This window comes from Melanerpes formicivorus, unplaced genomic scaffold, assembly GCF_026170545.1.
Source record: "Melanerpes formicivorus ecotype bairdi unplaced genomic scaffold, bMelFor1.0.p_v2 SCAF_23, whole genome shotgun sequence".
NCBI classification, from domain to species: Eukaryota; Metazoa; Chordata; class Aves; order Piciformes; family Picidae; genus Melanerpes; species Melanerpes formicivorus.
The window spans coordinates 6,122,385-6,144,687 of record NW_027142375.1 but is presented as its reverse complement, the minus strand read 5'-3'; the positions used below and the strand labels follow the sequence as shown (position 1 = coordinate 6,144,687).

Sequence of the window (22,303 nt, the reverse complement as noted above, 5' to 3'; positions counted from 1 at the left end):
CCTAGCTTCTGAAGAAGCTGTTAGAGGGAGAAAAATTCGTCCCCTCATACTTTCATAGAAGAAACGCTGTACTAGAAATAAATCAAAAAGACAACATTTTCACCCTGCCAACATATGCATATCCATTGAAATCACTAAACACAAAATGGAGAGAATCACAAGGCTGTTGCAGAATTTCCACCTGAAAACAGGCAAAGCTATTTTTTTTAATTGGAAGTCAATGAAAACACTTCCATTACCTTTTTCCCAGGCAACTGTAACACGGCCCATTTCCTCTATCCATACTTGTGAAAGCACAATTCATCTGTCACCTATCAAAAAGACTTGGGCCATCTTCATTTCGCTTCTTTCCATCCCATAAACAGTTCAAACATCTTTCCCCCCCACCCCCCACCCCCTCCCCATCCCATTCTTTCAACACTAATCCTTTCCTCCTTACCTCTTTGACGCAAAGCGGTGAGGTGCAAGCGCAGATATGTCAAAGCACAAACTAAAACACATCTTTGGATTTGCATGGTGAGCACTTATACATCACCCATATTCATATACAAAATAGAACTGCTAAGGAGTAAGCAAAAAGACTGTTTACACATACATTAAGGTATCTCTGGAAAGTTGTTATCAGACTGTGGTGAATTCCTTGATGAAAAGGACATATTTGTGTAGACAGTGTACATATTCAGAAGGTTGCCAAGAAAATCTTGTTTAGACCATAAAAGGATATCCTCTGTTTTGTAGTGTAAGATCATCCATAATTTGTTCTCCAAAATGGGTCACAAAGTATTTATGACTACCAGCAGCTGGGCTAAGATACTCGTGGGATATTACCTCTCATTACTGTGGTAACTAGTGGTGAATAGGCCCTGACTAATGCTAGTTAAGAAACTGTAGTAGTATTTTTTAGTTTGGAGACAAGACAGCAGTAAGCATTTTGAGTTTGCTGCTCTACTCTTAACTCCTTATTCTCATAAGCAATCCAAATAACCATATATGAAGAATTGCTGAGGGAACTACCAACCAAGACAATACCATCTAGTGACAGATGTCCAAGAGAAGCATGGTTTCTGCTGCAAATGTCTAATCTCAATATCTCCAACATCTTGAAAAGAGTAGTAATGAACTTGCTCACATAGTAGATCTCTAAAGATTTGATTTATGATGTGTTTTTTCCTTTGCAGAGCACTGCAATAAACCTTTTCAGGACATAGTTTTTACTTCTCTCTCCACTCAAAGATTTTACTTTTCCATTCAAATTTAATCTTAGAATTCACAAATATCCATCCACTGCACTCTCTCTTTTATTTAAAAGGAAACACATCCAAATTCACTGAATTAATGCCTGGATTGCATGCTGCCTGACAGTAAACAGGCCTGTTTTGTTCTTGGTTAAGATTTACAGATACACTTGGCACTTCTACAGAGAGTATTAATCAATTAAAACACAAAAACAGAAATATGAGAAACATCTTTTTCTGATCATTAGAATTGACATACACTTCTGTGCACCTAATAAATTAAATAGGGGCACAAATGCCTAATTATCAATTCAGAGAAAGAAGTATACAGCAAACTTAATTTGACCATTTATTGTGAGCCCATACTCTTTTTCTTTTCTCTCCAGTTGATTCCTATATCCAGGTATTCTAAAGCCTCATCCTTGAGACAGAAATCCTGAAGTACCACACAAAGCACTGGTTTTTTTACCTATTTCTGATCTAGTCAAAACCAAAGAAAACACTATAGCTTTGTAGAGTTTGTTCTCCCCAAGATGTTTGGAACAACCACATACTGTATGTTGAAGGCAGACCCATTTGCCTGTGGTGCTTGGTAGATACCAGGAAGGAAAAGATGTCTTTTGCCATAAATGCCAAGCAGCAACAACCTGTTGGACCTGAGCTCAACTCTGAAAGAGCACTAGAAGGGTACCCAACCTCAAGGTGCCACTGGAGTAGCATGAAGCAGTGCTACCATCTACAATCAACCCATTTGGTTCTGGGAGGGAAGGCATAAGGAGCATACTGGAAGCTAATTTGCCACTACTGTTTGGCAGGAAGAAAGAAGAATTAGAGGGGTACCAGAAGGTAGAATGTTTCTCAGCTGAGGGAAAGCTTTAAGGTCCTAAATCCATAATTGCTAGCTTCTAAAACACACTTGAAAAGTTTATCATGAATCAAAAAGGCTAAAGGAAAACTTTCCCCCTTCCTTTTATTTCATGATTGTGGTAGATAAGATATTATCTAGAAACAAATTAGGCCAAGAAGAAGTATGAAGTAAATAGAAAAAAATCTATTGCACTTCAGCTTTCTGGGTTTTTTTATATCATAATATTGCTAGGTATCTTAAATAAGAATAGGGGAAAAAAGATGTTAAGAAGGTCATTATTTGCTTTTTATCGTGGATATCATCCTGTATTGGTAGGGGAGCACATGTAGATGTTTTGTTATTGAGTAGTCACTGTAGCAACATAGATGAAATAAAATTAACATCAAACCATGTCATCTCTCTCATGGGAGAAAGGTAAATGCTAAAAGAACACAGGGGTTTATTATTTAATAGGAAGTTTTTCATCATGATAATTAGCAGTTCAAACATTTTAGTATCACCAATTTGTTCACACTGTTAACCTACACAGTGCCTTTTTTAACTTTACTGTTGACTTTAACAGGACCAAAATCTCACTTAAAAATGCAGCTTTCTATCAGAAATTACTGTACAAATGGTTTAAACCAAAATTAATGAGATCAGCTTTGCATGTTTCATATGCTTCTTTTTTTTTTTGGGGGGGGGGGGGTTAACCCCTTGCTTCCCCAAAATAAATCATTGCTGCTATAATTCACTGCTCTGGATCCTACAAATGAACAATCAAGCAGTTGAGTTGCTTGCTCTTTGCATAAGGTTTCAATAGCAGTCACTTTATAAAGACTCTTCTCACTCTTACAATACATTCATGACAGAAAGGGGGAGGGGGAGGAGGGGGGAGGAAAAGGAAACATACAATCATCTCATCCTTTATGGACAGAAGAGAGTCGAATGTCAGATTGACAAAAAGTTTAAGGTATGTATCCTTCACTAGCAAGTGCAGTGTAGCACTGGGGCAAGCTGCCCAAAGGAGACTCAAGTTGTACCATTAGAGATTTTTAGGAAAGATGAGACAGATGTTACCAAGAAACATCTCAGGCCAGCTTTAGTCTTCAGGTTCTCCTATCCAACAGGGACTTGATCTTTATAGCTTCTGATGATTTCAAAGTTAGCATCCCCTTCTCATTTGTTAGACAGATTTGGATCTGGGAGTTAATGCACATATGATCCTATATAGAATCATAGAACCAATAAAGTTGGGAAAGACCTCAAAGATCATCAAGTCCAACCTGTCACCCAAGACCTCATGACTACTAGACCATGGCACCAAGTGCCACATCCAATCCCCTCTTGAACACCTCCAGGGATGGTGACTCTACCACCTGCCTGGGCAGCCCATTTCAATGGCTAACAACTCTCTCTATGAAGAATTTTCTTCTCACCTTGAGCCTAAACTTCCCCTGGTGCAGTTTGAGACTGTGTCCTCTTGTTCTGGTGCTGATTGCCTGGGAGAAGAGACCAGCCCCTGCCTGTCTACAACCTCCCTTCAGGTAGTTGTAGAGAGCAATAAAGTCTCCCCTGAGCCTCCTTCTCTCCAGGCTAAGCAAACCCAGCTCCCTCAGCCTCTCCTCATAGGGCTTGTGCTCAAGGCCTCCCACCATCCTTGCTGCGCTTCTCTGGACACATTCAAGAGTCTCAATGTCCTTCTTAAATTGAGGAGCCCAGAACTGGATACAGTACTCATATTACCCTTTCAGAAAAATTGTCCATGAAATGCAAAATAATACCTTGCAACACATACATGGCATTTCCTCTGCCATGTAACATCCATTCAGACGCAGCAAGAATCTACTAAACCATTGATGAAAACACAGAATTGCCTACATATATCAAAATAATAAAGTACATTATTTCAGAGTCACAATTCTGACAGGAACTAGCATCCCTTCAAACCAAAGCTGGGTAAAGACAGGACTTCGACATGACGTAAGAGCATAAAGTAGAAGTCACCTTCTCTTGTGTCCAGTTCTGGGCCCCTCAGTTTAGGAAGGAGGTTGACTTGCTGGAACAAGTCCAGAGAAGGGCAACGAAGTTGGTAAGGGGTTTGGAACACAAGCCCTATGAGGAGAGACTGAGGGAGCTGGGGCTGCTTAGCCTGGAGAGGAGGAGACTCAGGGATGACCTTATTGCTCTCTACAACTACCTGAAGGGAAGTTGTAGACAGGCAGATGTTGGTCTCTTCTCCCAGGCAGCCAGTACCAGAACAAGAGGACACAGTCTCAGGCTGCACCAGGGGAGGTTTAGGTTGGATGTTAGGAAGAAGTTCTATACAGAGAGAGTGATTGCCCATTGGAATGGGCTGCCTGGGGAGGTGGTGGAGTCACCATCATTGGAGGTGTTCAGGAGGAGACTTGATGGAGTGCTTGGTGCCATGGGTTAGTTGTTTAGGTGGGTTGGATTGGTTGATGGGTTGGACGCGATGATCTTGAAGGTCTCTTCCAACCTGGTTTAGTAGTAGTAGTAGTAGTATTAAGTGTCCCAGTAAATCTGGATCTCATCTTCCCCCAAATTGATCTTTTTTAATAAAATCTGAATATTTAAAGACATAAGGAATAAGAAGATGCATGGGTTTCTGCCTTCAAAGAGATCTGCCTATGAGAAAAACTCGCCAAATAAAGAACTTTCTCACCTCTTTGAATAGCTGACATGAGCTTAGTTTGGAACTCTCTCCAGTACTGCAAAGCAAACAAGTCCTAGGATAACTCAGATAAACTTCCAATATTGTCATGCTCAAGTCAGCTGAACAGCCTCTCCACACACATGATTACAATACTAAAATAGTGGTAAACCATTACAAGATCGGAGGGATAGGAAGGTCTAAAGAGAGTGATGTAACAGGTGATATAACAGGTTTTGCTTTAATATAGTGCTTCCAAAACAAACTCAGTAGGAATGTAGTGAAGAGAAAGTGGTAAAATACTTGTATATGCATTGTACATAAAGATATCCTCCTTTACAGTGAACCCTACCCTTCTTCAACGACAGTATTCAAATCTTTATGCCTACCAAAGAGGGAAAAAGAAAGAAACCAACAACAACAAAAAAGGAAACTTAATCAGTACTTGTAATTCAGACTTAAAATGTCAAAAGAAGCAGTATGCAAAGTTTGCTCACATTATTTTTCATTCTCACTTGATCAATCAAAATGCAAAATGTCATGTTCATGCAAAGGAAATACTATAGATCACGTAAATTAGTTGACTCAAGCCTGCAAAGACTCATACAGAACTTTTCCAGAGGAGCTGCATGAAAACAGTTTTAAAATCTGTTGTTTCACCTAAAAGTTATACTAACAGCATGTTGCAGAGAGCAACAAATTCTGTTCATTTTCAAGACTTCATTCATTCAGTTTCCCCAAAATTCTCCAGATGTTCTATTTTGCTTGTCCAGGGCCTACCTTCCTTCACTCCAACTATGGGAAATTTTTTATATGAGATTCTCATTCTATTTAAGAATTTTCTACTAAAACCCATGTTTTATTCATTAGCTCTAGCCAAATATGATAATTTGAAGAGCCTATAAAGTCCCCAGACACATTTGCAGTACTTCTTTCATCCCTACATGCTCAAGGCAATATTTCTAGACCTTCCACAGAAATTATGATGATCTAAATTATTTTACCACAGCATTCACTGTGATCATTTTAGATCCACTAATTACCCAGTCACATACTCCCCGCAGAGCTTGACATATCTTCTTCAGAGTGGTCAGTTCACTCACAGTGCCTTCAAAGTCAGAAAGTTTGTTCCATTAATGCTAATAGCATTTCCTACTGCAGAATCAAGTTACCACACCATAAACCAAGCAAGGTTCACTATTAAGTAAAAAGATAGTTAAAATAAAAGATAGTTACACTGTTAAATAAGAAAGTTTCATCAAGGCATTGAACCTATATTTAATACCATCCTAAGAAACATAAAAACCAAGTGAAAACCAGTCACTTCCCCCCCACTGTCTCAACCAAAATCAAGTTTGTTACCAACTTTAAAGACAGTCCTACCACTCCAGTGAAAGTATTTTGGTATACTTCGTTTTTCACCTCCTCAGGACACATCTTTTTTTGCTATTCACATTCTTCAAAATACAGATGGAAGGGGAGTAAGAATTTACAAAACATAACATTGTTATACAATGTACTATACAAAAACCTGTCATTTAAATTGCAAGAAACCTAGTCATCAATAAGTGAAAAAATGCCCTGCTCAAAAATCAATTATGTTGAGTCTTTTGTATAGAGAAGTACTACACCTTTCAGGCAACTGGTATTAATGAGCAGACATGGCTATAGAATCTCCATCTGTTTTTCTGACAAAGCTGTGACTACTTCAGTCTCTCATTGAAATTCCATTAATCTGGTGCACCAAGGACCAATGCGAAAATCAAAACTCCATCTAACCCTTTATCAGCTCACAATAACCTACAAGTGAACTCTGCCTGTTAGCATGCAGCAAGTTATGATTTTGCTATCAATCAGGCTGTTAGCCAATTAAAATACAAAAAAAAAAGAAGAATCAAGTTAAGAACTGAGTGCCTGGCAGTGCTGTTTTGTTTTGTCTTGCATTTGGGTTTGTTATTTTATTTGGGGGTTTTGTTGTGTTTTATCCCTCTTCCAGTTTCTGTAGGGTGCCTAGACATGTAAGCCTATGCATCATTCTCCTTTGCTGTGATTTAATTGCTGCCAGCAATCAAGTCAAAGCATCACTGAAGTGTGCTTGAATTTCATTAGATGATATAACTTATGCTACTTTCCTACAGTACCTAATAAACCATAAAGAAACCAAAACACATATGGCTTGAGGGAATAACTGGAAAATTAGGTGGCCATTTGGGAACTGAGTGAACTTTTGAACCAGAGGAATAGAGAAAAAGAAATATTAAAAGGAAAGACAGACTTAGAATGCACACAGAGACATGGGGGTTTGACCTTTTCAGTACCTAGAAAATTACATTAGCATTATGAAAAATACATATCATGTTTAGAGTTTATAATCCATCAAAGTTTAGATACTTTGTTAGTGCCTACCATAAGGTAAAAGTCAAAAGGACAACACAACAATCAGATTTGACAAAAGGCCTTTAAGTGACCTGTGCTAATTTAGTTATCCCATACTTATTGTTAAATGGATTATCTCTCTTGTAATTAATACACCATTATACAAAGGTCACACAAAAACTCCAGGATTTTACAATGGCTGTAATGTACACGTAATACACTAATTCTTTATCTGTTACCAAGGGGGTGCCTTCACAAATTATATTTTGACAGTGACATTGCAAAGCCACGCAGTAACACTTTCAGAAGCGTTGTACAAACCTTGCAGTCTAATTCAAGTATATAAAAGGCAAATGCCTGTTTTGGTTTGGCTTTTGTGAGCAGAAAATATACAGCAGAAAAATATAGATGCAAAAATATGGACTCAAACAAATAACCCCTCCATTTAGTTACTTACTGTTAGGCCTCTCTGTTAATGCTATTGAGCCTTGATCCTACACAAAGGCGGTTCTACATCTGCAAAGAGCCCTGCTGAACTAAACTGGTAACCATAGAAGGTCAGACTCAGCCAGTAAAAACCAAAAATAGAGCATTACGCTTCAAAATCTATGAGAACTGAAACAAATGGCACCTTCAAAGATCAACCCACCTCTTATGAGATTCTCCCAACATACATTTTCATACACGCTCTAGGTGGCTAGACTTTAACGATGGACTATATGTGTTCAAATCAAGTCTGAAAATGACACACTAGACATTCAAAGAAGAAAACAGGAACACTCCTCCAATGAAGTATAGGCTGTACTAATGAAGGTATTTATAGATCAAAATCTACCACCTTTTCCTCATGCTGCATTCCCACTGGCTGATTAAAAAGGATTTATCCTAAAACACAGAAAGACCAGTGAGGTAAAACTCATCTTAAACAGAATAGACTCGCACACACTGTATTTCTACCTAAACTAGAATGATTAGCCACGGTACTGTTAGGCAGCTATTATACCTACTGTCATAATTACAACTTCCAAAATAGGCTAAAAATTAATCACCCATTTGTCCAAAATCACAGTATTTTATAGACTCTTGCAAGGCCATTCTTCAGCCATGCACTATTTACATTTATTAATATTACCACTTTTCTTCTTGATTAACTGTTTTGAAAGACATCTGTCGCCATATCTCCTATTAAACAGTCATACAATTTTGCCACATACCCTGTATGCAATCAGTACCATGTTATTAAGTTACAATTAGAAATAATGTTAAGATTATGTTTGTAAGCAAAAACAAACACATGGAAAGTTGCATTCATCTGTAGTTCGGAAAATTAGCTTGGGTGTTCTAAAAGCCATATTCAATTTGACTGATAATTACATTTCAACCAGAAAGCAAATAAATAGACTTGGGTTTGGGGCTTTTTTTAATAGAAAGTCACATTGCCAAAATGCAACAAGCTCAATATCAAAGGGGGAAAAAAAAGTGTTATTATTACTGTTGCACATTTTACTGAGTTCTGGTTACAAAAAAAATTGTGTTATTCTGAATCAGTGGTTAGAAGGTTTATCACTTATGCATGTACTTCTCTTATCCCTGTTCTGCAATAGACATAATTTTATACCTCATAAAAGCAATTTATGCTTCCAAAGGGAATAATCTGGATAGCATAAAATGTGGAGTGCTATGTCGCAGGAAGCATATTTTCATTCAGCAATTGTATCTTGAGATGGAGCTGCACAGTTTGATCATCGTATCATGTCAGGAAACATCGTTCACTAGTAAGTCTATCTAACTTCTACTGCCACAAATTAATATACAACGTTAATTTATTTCCACATGCACTTAATTTAGTGCCATATATTACCCAGAGAAGGTATTTATATTACGTATACAATAAACCAATCTCAGAAATATGGACACTAAAGTAAGCTTGTTAACTGTTGAAATATTCAAATTGTTCAGGTCTTCAGAGCAGCCACGTTTAGCATTAAATTTAATGAAGAAAATAAAATAACATGAAAAACAGCTAGGCAGCCTAGATTATTTTAATTTTTTTTAATGTAAACTCAAATTTTAAAATTTATATAATGAAAACATTCTGCAAAAGACTGTCTTACTAGAAGAAAACATTGTAAGAATAATTAATTTAATATTTTATGAGCCTGTTCTGAATGGAGTTTCCAGAAAAGTATCCATCACGTAAACTGCTTCATTATTTATTAGATAAATAATACAGGAAGCCATTAAGTAGCACAATAAAATTAAGCAAGAATCTGATAATGTTGAATTAACAAACAATTTGTTACTGCAAACATTCACGCTGGTTTAGGACCACTGATCTATCTTTAAAAGCATATGCATCTGCAGAAGATGCTTTGTTATGAAAAAAACGTGAGTTTTTCTTTAAAAACAAACAAACAAACAAACAAACACACAACACATTTGAGAGCGCCCCACTATGCTCTAGTGCCACTAGAGAGAGCTCTTCCGTTCTTTTAAAGGTTCTTGGAAAGGTAAGGAAACTGCAGCTGTGATGCTTCTCTGTTGATTTGATTTCCAGCACTAACATTCGCATCACAAGAATCCGACTACATGAGTTTGTAGCAAACTGGCAAATCTAGTACCTTCTAAGGTAAACAGTGTCACATACCACCAGGGAGTACTCCATCCTCTTTATCATATTGGTCAGATGCTACCGAGTCACCATCACCAGGAGTCGAAGAAAAAGAGCCGTCAGACTCTTCCCCATCTTCCAGTACTGTAAAAGTTAAAAATACATTGGAAGTTAAAATATCTTATCATACAAACAGAGAGGATTGGGGTGTGGGGTGAGGAGGAAAGGGGGAGGGAAAAAAAAGAAAGACAAAAACCCACAAGTATTTTCATTGAAACGTAAGGAGGATACCAATTCCTATCTGAAACCAAGACAATCCCATTTCTCATGGACTTGTAACACGCACCGCATCCACTCAAGCTCCTCTTTGGGGGCTGCCTCCGGACCGGCCGAGTACAAGTTGCTGAAGTGGTTTCCCTAAAGGCTGCGATATAGCGAACCTGCTCCCCACGCTGCAGAGCCGACAGCTTCTCACACAGACGGGGAAGAAACACACCACAGCACAGAGCTGAGCGAGGGAAAACTCTGGCAGGAGGAGAAGCAGGCAGTGCCAAGCTCCCAAGTTCTGCCTGTCCGAGTGCAGGAAGGAGCTGCAGCAACTTCCGTGCGAGGAACTGCCAAACTACTGTTGGCAGCAGTTTGTCGCCCTCTGCCCACTTGCACTTTTCCTCACCATAATTAGGTGCTACTTTGTAAATGTTTTATGTATATTCCTCCCACCAAACTAAACAGGGAATTGCCTTCTGACAGCAGCGAGTCGGAACCCACAGTTTAATGCAGCAATCTATTGATGAATTCCTAACACAGCTGGGAGCTCTATTGCAATACATTATTATAACATACAACCCTACATTATTAGCTAACCTGTGCATTACTTGATGAGACTGCATTAAATGTGAAGGTCTGGGAAAGGTAAAGTTAAATCAATATCAGCCATGGTTTTCATTTAATTAAGCAAAATTCAAGTTATCTCTTCCAAAATTTAGTATGTCTGATTATATTTTTTTTCCATTTTATTTTAATACTGTTTTAGGTGAGGAAGAGGTGGAAAAGTAACACAAACTTGATTGTTCATTAAAAAAAAATATAAATCAAATAGAATAAACCAAATAAAACCAAATAAATCACATAAAATAAATAAATTAATAAAAATAATTAAATGCATAACTAAAATAAATAAAATAAATTAAGCCCTTGTGAAGGAGCAAAACCCAGTAATTAAAGATAAGAAATATCACCAAACCAAAATCATAAAGCTGATTGTCCGAAAGGTCAAGTGACTGCTCATTTTCTTTAAAAGCACATAAGGTTAAATTGTTTAAGCACTTTCTTTTGGCATATTGATGTGCAGAAATGTTTCCAGAGACTTCCAGGCATGCTTCACTAGTCACGTGTTCCCTTTTGGAGTACTGTAGCCAGTAGCCAACAACTAATTTCTCAGAATTCAAAGTAAACACCATGCATAGTGAAAATATTCTTCTCCACAGACATATGAATTGCATTCATCTGCAGGACTGCCTAGCCATGGCTCAGAACTTTTATGCCTTGGCTTCACATTAAATAATGGAAAAATCACGGAGTCCATGCCCCAAAACATCACAGTTGCTATGAAAGAACAGTGAGTTTTCTATGCAAATAAGACAATGACACCTGTTTTTTGCTTTGCTGGGGTTTTTACATCCCCAAATTGTTAAATACCAAATTCTTTTCCCCTTCATTAGTTTAGTAGGCTTTTCTTAGGAAAGCTTCCTTTCAAGCTTCCATGCCACACAGCAATTGCTTTGAACCTGAATCCAACTCCCATCTATTTTTGACACTGCTATCTTCCAGTAGCACTCTAGCCATCGTGTTAATCTGATCAAAATATTTGCATTTCATCACACCTGTCAAAACAATCAAAAGTAACTTATGCCTCTCCAGGACTGTCCTCTTCCTCCAAACAGAAAACTGGAGAACAGATAGCAGAGGAACAGAAAATATTATGCCATGTTTACAATCAGCATGATCATCTTTCACATTTGCATGCCACAGTCCAGTTGCCTCTCTGTCTATATATATCTCTGTATCTTTATTAGATGATAGACTCCATATAAAAAGTTCAGACATGATACTCACAACCTATACAGTATCAAAAGTCGTTCCAGTCTTTTCCTGGCCTAAACATCCACTAGGATTTGAATGCATAGAATGTGTCTATGTATAAGCTCTAACTGTCAGTCAAAAACGTCCTCTTCTCAGCTGTGCTATCATTTAAGCTTTATGAAGGTGTCAGCATAATTTAAAAATATTAGGGTGTATTTCTACAGGAAAACACTTCCAGAAACCCCCACACTCCAGCACCAAAAATCCGTGGGCTGAATAGTAAGAGTAAACCTAAGTATACGGAGTACATCTAAAGGAGCAGCACTTGTGGATGACAAATAGCAAGTATACATGTACAAAGAATATCTCCAGAGAATTTTGACTCACTCAGCAATTCATAATCTCTTGCAGAGTTGTGATTTATTATGTAAGTTTGCAGAGCTTCACTGTTACCTTGCTCTTCCATTAAGTCACAATACTACTATTTTCTCATTTCAAATGCTTAGAATTTCAAATTCAGTAAAACCTTTGTGCTTTGTATTCATATAAAAGGCCAGATGATCTAGAAACAAGTGGCTTTTTAATGCATACATATATATCTAGGGCACACCATGCATCTATTCCAGAGGTATTTGAAACAAAAACGAACAAACAAAAACCCCAAACCTGGGCACACTGAATGTTGATTTGTAATAAAACAATGTGTGTTCTAATTCTACAATATCCAAGTTCAAAATGCTCTTAAAAGAACAAAAAATATATATTGAGGTATTAAATCTGGGGGGGGGAGGAGGGGAAATCACATGCTCAGTGCTTTTCACAAAGCTTATAGTCTTCAAAGCATTTTCTAGATGTTAAATTGCAAATAAATGCTTGTAGACTTCCATGAAGAAAAAACTCACAGAGAAAGACAATTAGAAGAAATATATAAATCCCATGTCATACAACACTACATTTAAATATCCACACTCTGTGTGGAAACTGGAGAATAGGTTACAGACACTAAATAGAGGTACAACCAACCTGTATCCCTGCAGGACTAGATTAAACAAAAAAAAATCTTCAACCTTTAGAGTAAATAACTGTAGTTATAGATTTCTATTATAAACTGAAATGCAATCCTGAACTCATGTAATTCGTGCATAAGAACTGCAGGCATTTTGAAAGGACTCAGTGTACCCTGGAGCTGAACACAGGCAGCATTTCAGAAGGTTTTTGCCTGCTTACTTAGAAGAATGACTACGTGCTGCCTTCAGGATTTGCCCCCTAATTCTGACACGGTTAAAAGACATCTTAGAAGCATATGCTATTAATACATAAGGATATTATGCTATTAATACATAAGGATATTGCTCCTGAGAGTTTATAGAAAAGCTTCCTCTTGATTCTGTGGAGTCTCCTGCATTCCCACCCAGAATAATCTCTGCCTTTTCTCCGCTTTACATGCTCCTCCATCAAGGTGTTGCACGGCAGTGTATACTCCATCTGCTGAGGAAGACTAGATAGAATTGCATTGAAGCTACACGTGTTACTCCTTGAACAGTCAGAGGAGTCAGTGTTGAGCAGCACAAGCCACTACTCTCTTCAGGTGCCAAGCACCTAAAAATACACCCGAAAAGCATCAATAAATTAAAGAACAGCATTCAGCTTGCATTTATGTAATAGAAAACCGAACTACAAAGCAACAATGGGCATCAGGTAAATGTATCCAATACAATTTGCAGACATAATTGAAAGCATTACTGCCTAATCAGACATCTAAAAGCAAAGCATGCTCAAACAAAATGTCTATAGACTCATTAGTTGGCAGCCATTCCATTACAATCACACATAATGTCAGTAGTGCCTTGAACCTGTGCCAATGACAACAGCATAAATTTTGCATCTCATTTCTGTGGTCATAAAATTAATGATCAGTTTAAAAATACTTCTTTGCTAAAGTTACTGCCCAGAGAAATGACATGAATGTGTTCCTGTCATGTGGTGGGTTGAAGTTTCCCCCCCCAGCATTAACTTTTTTGCCAGACCAACTCAGTTAGAAGCAAATGAAGCTGTATTTACAAGCAAAAACTACACTCTACAATGGAATGCAATGAATATGTATAAAATATACAGTGTTTACAATATTATACAGATATTTACAATTAGTAAACAACACTAAGCCTCCCCCTGGTCAAGAAGACCAGGGAAGCCATTCCACTGCCCCCACACACACACACACCCTGTCCCAAAAAGAGAGACGAGCAGAGAGTGAACAGCAGTGGGTTAGACTTACCCAAGGCCAGCCAGAAGCACGTTCCCTCTCCCGAGCAAAGCATAACAGCCAGAGATCAGAAGAGAAAAAGGGGAAGAATTGCTATGGTACAGCTCCTCTTATTCCAGACATTTACCCAAGGAATTTGTTTAGAATAATCTTTTTGCTTTCCTTTTTACACCCAATAGTGGTTTGTTTATATTTTTCTACTTTTCTGCTTGACATCTGCAGCTAAATTTGAAAGGCACAGCCTAAAACCACCACAAGTCACAAGCATAACTGAGGAGTTGGTGCTCATTAACAAACTTTTATTTATTTAGAATAAACCAAACCATGTTGGAAGAGACCTTCAAGATCATCACATCCAACCCGTCAATCAATCCAACCCACCTAATCAACTAAACCATGGCACCAAGCACCTATAGTTTCTTGTTTTCCCAGAATGCCATATGATCTATCTGGAAGTTGAAAAGAAGTTTAATTAACAGTAGATAGTTAACAGCTGCAAGAGTAACAAAAATGTGTATATGAACTGACCCTATTCTCCAGTTTCTGCAACTTGAACTGACCTCTTGTAGGTTTGATAGGTTATGCACCCTGTAATAAAAGGGGGGGGAAAGGCAACCACAATATCTTTCCTTATTAAATACTACCAATACCATTACAGCTTATTTATTGATTTAGGAAATAATGTACACCAAAGGGTAAGTGATGTACAAATGAGGCATAAAACAAACTCTCAGCATTGCAATGAGTGCTGCACTGCAGTTTCTGCCCCCCATACTGAAGAATTCCAACAGATTTAGTTGATACAAGCTGTATAGAATGAACAGGAGCATGTTATTTCATAAGAATCGGGGCTGGGGGGTGGGGGTTGGTGGTGGGTTTTGTTTTAAATCCAGACTTTCATTTCCCCTAAGAATTATTTTTCTTCTCCAATAGTCTGATTATAGTAATGATTATATTAATAGGGAAAAAAATGAAGAAAAAAAAGAGCAAGCAAGATGTTTCAGCCAATGCCTCTGAAAGAGACTTACTAGCTCACATCCTCAGATCACTAAACACTTTCAATTTATTTCTTTAAAAGTCTAGAGAGGGTGATGCATTACAATTACTCAAGTATAAGCGAAATAAAACAACTCACAAAGATAAAAAGTCATGCAGGTCAAAACTCCCTGCTTCTTGCCGTTTCAGAAGGTCCTGAGTTACAGCAGGTTGAAATCTTCTTCCTTTCCTGTCCCTCTCTGCTGCACAAGAGCCCAGCAAACAAAGGACTGGATGAAGCCATCAAGCAGATCAATGCAAGGTTCTTATTATACAGTTTTTCACAAAAGTAACTAGATGGAGTTGCTTTCAAGCTGGCACAGGTATAGATAGCCTCTTGATAGCTGCAGCTGATAAGATGGTACTGTCAGCCCTACCCAGTCAGTCCCAACCAGATGACTGACCCACCAGTCAACTTGCAAGACTGGTTTCTTCTGACAGACCCTTTTTCAGTATATGCTTTGCCATCCATTCTGTTCCAGCATACTTATTTGTGTCTCCTAGAGCCTTATAGTAACACAATTGGTTTTAATGGCTTTTGTAAAGGTCAAGTAGGAATTCTTCAGCAGCTGTTTGTTAAAACAATAGTGAAACAGCATTAAGTATCTAAGCAAATACACCTTGATTAAAAATAAAAGGCAATGCAACTTTTACTTGCTGAGTTGCCTCTTGTTCCAATGATGCACTTCAGAATAAGATCATTTTGTGCTGCACTGGTGGCTGTATCTTATGCTACTTGAAACTGCACTTGACAGAGGCACTTCACAGATAACAGATGTGTGTAGCTGAAAGGGACGACACAATGACTTGCCCACAATGAAACCCTCTAAATTTCAAGGATAGAGTGATATTTGGCACGCTTCTAATGCATTTGATGGTCTCTCCTCAAAGGACTGAATAACAGCTAAGCCATATCTTTTCCATTTCTGGTTAAACACTAACAATGTATTTATGCTCCTGACTGAAAGCTCAAGTGTATAATAATATACAACTTGCATCCACATATTGCTCTGATGACCACAAGCTACTGCCTCCCTTTCTCAAAATCTCCTATCTGCTGCTGTTTCCTGAAAAACAGAGTGTACACAGACAAATGAGGAAATATCATCCCCACAAAAACAAAACAAAACAAAACCAGAAAACCCCACACCACAGAAGACAAGGAAAAGCAAAAGAAAGGGGGGTGGGGGTGGAATATTTTGCATATAGTGCTACTCTATCAGCCTGACTATTTCCAGGAAGCAGATGTCTTAGGCTCCAGACACTCACTAAGCCAAGAGCCCAAGAAGCATGAGTCATTTAAAGGTTTCCTAGAGGAGCTCCAAATATCTACATAAAGAATGCCAGTGCTCTAGAGACACGGGCTTATCTTCTATTATAGTACAGTGAAATGAAGATGAAAGTGGACCTTCATTTTTTATCAGACTGAAAAGTAGTAGTAGTCAGCAAATGTCATAGCAGACTCCTTTGCAAAAGACCAGTGCCAAAGTTAACGTGCTGCAGATCGAATACAAGGTGCGCTGGTGTGGTTTATGGGGAACTCGTTCTGCAAATCCCCACATCATGACTCAATTTGGCTAGTACTTTTGGTGTCTCACCCTCAACACCGAGCCAAGATCTTTTGTGAAAAGTGATTAAAAATAGATATTTCACTGAAATAAATGCAAAGAACAGATGGCAAGTGAGCTTCAAACACAAATACCGTTTTCTAGGGCTTGCAGTGCTTCTGCCAGCTTTCGCGCTATTTTTAGCATAAATTGAAAGCAAGGTTCTTCTAACTAAACATTTTGGCAGCCATGGTATTGATTCAATTAATCTCAAAACAGAGCAATGCCAAAAACTGTATTAACCCAGAATCTCTGATGAAATCCAGACTTCTGTGTCCTTAGTGGAATACTAGCCTTACAAAAATGAATCCAATTTGTACGAAAACCATCTTAGTTTTCAAATTCCTTCCCAATTCTAAGATCTAGAACAGGTCACTCTGAGTGTGACTATGGTTTTTTGGGTTGGCTTGAAACTGATTAAATGAGGAGTTAAATATTTCAACTGAAAATAATAATAATAATAATAATAATAATAATAATAATAATAATAATAATAATAATAATAAAAAATAATAATAATCCTCTGAGAGAAAAAAAGACATTTCTACTGAATTCCTTACTTTAAGAGCAAGATAAATGTAACAAAAAAATGTTGTTTAATAACTTACATCAAGGAATAAAAAGTAAAATTTGTGGAAAGATTAGTGGTTTGGTTATTAATATAACTGAACATTTTTGGTCATAAGAACAACACGCACTTTCTTTGTGTATCAACATTACACTTAACTGTAATAGTTAGTGTAAAAATCAGCACATCACACATCAGAGCTAAATATTTTCCTGTCCAGTTAAGTCAATTTTCACATGCACACACTTCCCCTAAAAAAGCTGCATTTTCATGGTGAGTAGACAGGAAAGATGCCTTTGCCAGCAGATTTACTGACCTGACAGACAACACAAGAAAGTTTCTTTTTAACAGGATGCAAGAAGGTCCTCTAATTCATTAATCTGATTGCAAAGAAGTATGTGTGCACTTTCTGAAAGTTAAGATATGCACACAGATGATTAAGGAGTCTGGTTCTATTTGTGCACATGCTCTTCAGCTTTTGCTATTATTAACACTATTCTCATCATTATTATCATCATTATTACCATTATTATTTATTACCATCATTGTTTTAACCTCCTTGCCTTATCTTCATGGAAAGTAAGATTCTGCATACTAATGGCCAAAGCCCATACAACAAGAGCTCACATGAAATACCTTGGTCACACTGACTAGTCGTGACATGCAAAGCCAGTGGAACTTCAAGAACATGAAGTGATGAAAGACAGTGGAGTGACAAGCTGATTCATACAAAGCATACTTGTGGAACAACTTGCAAGCTGAAGGAGCTGCTATTTGAGAGACCAGAGTCAAGTTTCATTCTGTTACAGAGGAAATATATGAATTACGACAGCGTTAGTCCACTCCATTTGGCCTCCAAAAGATTCTACTGGATGCTTCTGGAAGGATGACAGCTTACAACTCACCAGATTCTTGAACACGGCTGATATAGCATGATAATTAGTACACCATGATAATATGGCACATAGTATTTATCATTTTTCACCTTTCCTTTCAGCTACAAAGATTATTTTATGTGCATTTTTTAGAAGTGGGATAACTGCTACTGCAAAACAAGCCAGCACATTTGAAGTTTAATCATGCACAATAGTGCAGCCCTCTTTTTTAACTAAAAGACACTGTCTCCTTTTTCACCTTGTATTTCAGGTTGTTTCTTCTTTCTCTGGAGAGAAGAGGAAAAGGAAAATGTCTGACCACCACTGTCACCTTGGATTTTAATCTTTTCTCAAATTTTCCACTTTTCAGATTTCTAGGTGTGCGCAGAGATACGAACAGACACAAAAGTTGACCTCCTTCAGATGCTGCCTCTGCTTTGTTTCACCAGTAGCTGGCCAAGAATCTGACTGCTTACCTCCATGTGGGTCCTTTGTTCTACACCTACACAAGTCACGCCTAATTTGTACAGACCTAAAGTAAGAATGACAACCTAATAAAGTTTAGCACACGTTTCTTGAACTCTGGGAATCATACCAACCACCCATACCACTGAACCACAATCCCTCAAACATTTCACAATTAAGTGCAGGCTCCCATCTCTCATGAATTTTTCACAGTCATGCATGTAAACGCACATGAATTTGGAGGAATTTATCCTCACTTGCAGAAAACAAGGGCATAATTTTAGAACCCTCTCATGTTATTAAAAACCACTTGAAAGAGAATTAAAGTGTCACTATTTGCGAGTTTCACCATTTGTACATAGTTCTACGACCTGAACCAAAGAGGCACACCATGAGAATTTAAAAAAGACCAGAAAAGGCCAATATATTTTCTTTAAGAATCAAATGCACTCCAGTGAAAAGAATAAAGCTGAACACAGTTTTCACAGAAATCAGAACAAGTTATATTGTAACAGCTACAGACTACATCCATTAAATGATCCATTTTGCCGGAGATAATGAAATCCCATCTTCATTACCAATTTTGTGGAATCAGAAAAGGAATTCCAAATCAAATTGCCAAGGAAGAAAGTAAGCACCATTTTCCTGACCTTCGAATAAATCAAAGCAATGACTACAAACTCTGCTCTTTGTAGATAACACTCATGTTTATTAGAGTTGCAGCTTCAGAAAGTTATTAAAATCTTACCAAAACAAAATATGCTCTCCAGAATTTTCAGTGAAACAGCCACCCTGCTCAACATTATGTTAGCAATTCTCTTAATAAAATAATGCTTGACTTATCTTTTCCACACTTACTTCTCTTGGACAGTGAAGAGAGAAAGGAAAATACATATTAGATTCAGTGAGGGGGATGAGGTGCAGTGTTGAAAATAAAAGAGAGAGAGAGAAGATTATTTTAATAGAATTTTTAAATAATCACATAGTTTGAATTTACAAAACCTTGGCAGACTTTGGGAAGTTTCAAGTTGTATTCTCCTCTTTCAGTTGAACTGTTATGGCTATATAACTTGATTTAAACAGGGGTAAGAAATGCATGAACTTGTCCTGCCTTGTTATAACATTACTTGCCCAATATGACTTACATATTTTCATTTTATCAGGAGGCACACTCTAGCCTACACATTTCAACTTCTTTGTCCAGAAACAGACAGTTCTTAACCACTGCAAAAAGTGAAGCTTTGCATAGGCTTTTTTGACCTCGTACTGTGACCCTCATACCAGCATCCACAGGCTATAGGTCATGACCTCAAAAATTAGCATCATGGAAATAAGAGCCCTTCCAGGTTTAGTTACAGAACAGAACACTGTAGCAACAAACTCCTCAGTCTTCTCTAAACCGCACTCCGCAGCTTTGTTTTAACTCCACTAGAAAACAATAGATAACCCACACTTCAGTTTTCACTATTCACACACTAAATCATCTCCACTCCAACTAAAGGTCTGAGCTCGCACTGCACTGTGAGTAACAATACGCCGTGTGGATCTTATGGCCACTAGACGATCCTATTAAAAGGTTAAAGAACCATCACTGTGGAACTGAAGAGTTTTGCAACGTTAAAAAAACAAGGCTAAAAACAGCCATCCCTGATGATATTCTCCCTCCTAAGCGGGCTGCTTTGCATATGCTTCGTCTGGAAGAAAATAAATCAAACCCAAGCTGCATCGCCCGCTCCTTCGCAAGGCTGCGCCACTGATGGTTCCGCCGGACCTAACAGGCTCCGTTTATCATAAATTTCGAGCTGTATTTCTAACCCGCTGTTTCCATCAGTAAGCGTTCTCATAGGTGTTTAACAGCGGGAACGGGGCGAGCCGTGCGCTGTACCGCGGCGAGCACCTCGGGGCGGCCGCGCTTTCCCCGCGCCGCTCGGCAGGGGGAGCCTCGGCCCCTCGGCCGCCACAGGCGCAGGCGGGCCCAGCCCAGGTCGGGCAGGGGGCGGGGGTTCGCGGCACCGACACACCGCGGGGAGAGGGGGAGGGAAAGGCACGGGATTTACCTTTATCCGCGAATTCCTTGGGAAAACTGCAGAAAGAAGAAGAAGAAACAACATCAAGCGGTGCCCACTCGCAAACACATGTAGAACACAGCGTAGAACACTTGGGTTTCTAAAAGTTCTGCAGCTGAAACTTGGCGCTGCGAATTTTCCCTGAGAGTTTTTGAGTCTGCATTTTTGGTTAAAATCTTTTCTCGGTTTTTCTTTTGCCTTCGCATTTGAGAGACTCTCCCCTCACTTCAAAGCTGACTGTAACAAAGCCAAATGCAGGCAGAGCTGCCTTTGCTAGGAATATCCATCTACTTGAAGATCTTAAGGTATAAACATACAAAAGCATCATTAGTTTTATTAAGCCTCCTAATGTTAATACACTTAAAGCTTTGTGCACCACTAAAAGCCACTAAACATGCTATAAAATAACACAGTAGGTTAGCAGGAAATATGTCCACAAATAGTGGGTTTAGTTGCAGTTATTTATGACATTTGCATGAAAAGGTATTAATAATTAACCAGAAATTTAAAAGTTAATCTGTGCACAAATAAAATTGAATCTTTTTTTTTTTATTATTATTTGAAGTCACTGTCTAATAAGATCTCAATTTCTTTAATGCCCAAATAAATAAATACATCATCACCTCAGAGGGAAGAGATACTGTTTCTTCAGAGCTAAATTTGATATTGCAAAACCAAAAAATAATCACAGGATATAGCTTGATGTACAAAGAGAAATAATCAGGACAGGGATATGGAAAATGGCATCTCAAAAAGCATGCATGCACTGGAGTTTGTGAAAAGATGAGGATTTTGTCCAGAAATAACTGGCAGATAAAAAGCAGCTGCCAAGACCACCTTCATGCAGTAGTGTTTGCATCAGGTTTAGTCACAAAGGAGATGCTTAGAAGTAGTAAGCAGGAAAGAAAGGAAGGGTCTAGAGATAAGACACTGAGAAATGCAAACAGAGATAAAAGGCTAGAGCTAAGAAATCCTGTGCAGCAAGTAGCAGTACTGATATATGGAATAGCACAGCCTGATATGTGGAATGTGAAAATTCAAAGATGGCTACAATGTGCATGCATTACGTAGCCAGCACGAAAGGCAAAACATGCTAACAGTTACATGAGACAAGGAAGGAATTAGATATTAAAATAAACCATGAAACCATAGTGTCATGTAAGTGAAAAGGATTCGGTGTCAACTGTTCTCATAACTGCAGGTTCCCTCCTTTGATATTTCATCATCCAAAACCACCTGGTTAAGTCGTAAGACTGAAGAAAAATGTCTGTAGTGCTGTATCTGTAAGTCATCTGCACAGTCCCAGTTAGCTCAATAACCCAGAAGGGAAAGCACATCCCAAAAAAAAAAAAGGAAACTCCTAGTTGATAATAATAATAACAGGAAAAGCAGTTCCCTAGCATTTACAGCCTGAATCAAAGGCACACACACACACAAAATCCACAAAACCAAACCACTGCAGCAAATACCCCTCAGCCAAATTCTGTGACTGAAGTTAAAATACAGTGGGAGAGAGTTGGAAATCATACCTGAGCGTCATAGTACTTCACTGTTTTAACACTGGTGAAACAAATTTGTGATCTGTAAGATTCCAGTTAT

The 22,303-nt window shown here is 38.2% G+C and overlaps 1 protein-coding gene across 1 annotated transcript in view; it reads right to left on the bottom strand.

Moving 5' to 3' along the window:
• Positions 1 to 22,303, bottom strand: part of SKAP2 (src kinase associated phosphoprotein 2) — a 90,951-nt gene that overhangs the window by 54,635 nt on the left and 14,013 nt on the right. Inside the window, exons 3-4 of the mRNA XM_068152539.1 lie at positions 20,696 to 20,721; positions 9,780 to 9,887 (exon numbers count right to left, since the gene is read on the bottom strand). Coding sequence (XP_068008640.1) covers positions 9,780 to 9,887; positions 20,696 to 20,721 — 134 coding nt within the window. The remainder of the gene's footprint in view (positions 1 to 9,779; positions 9,888 to 20,695; positions 20,722 to 22,303) is intronic.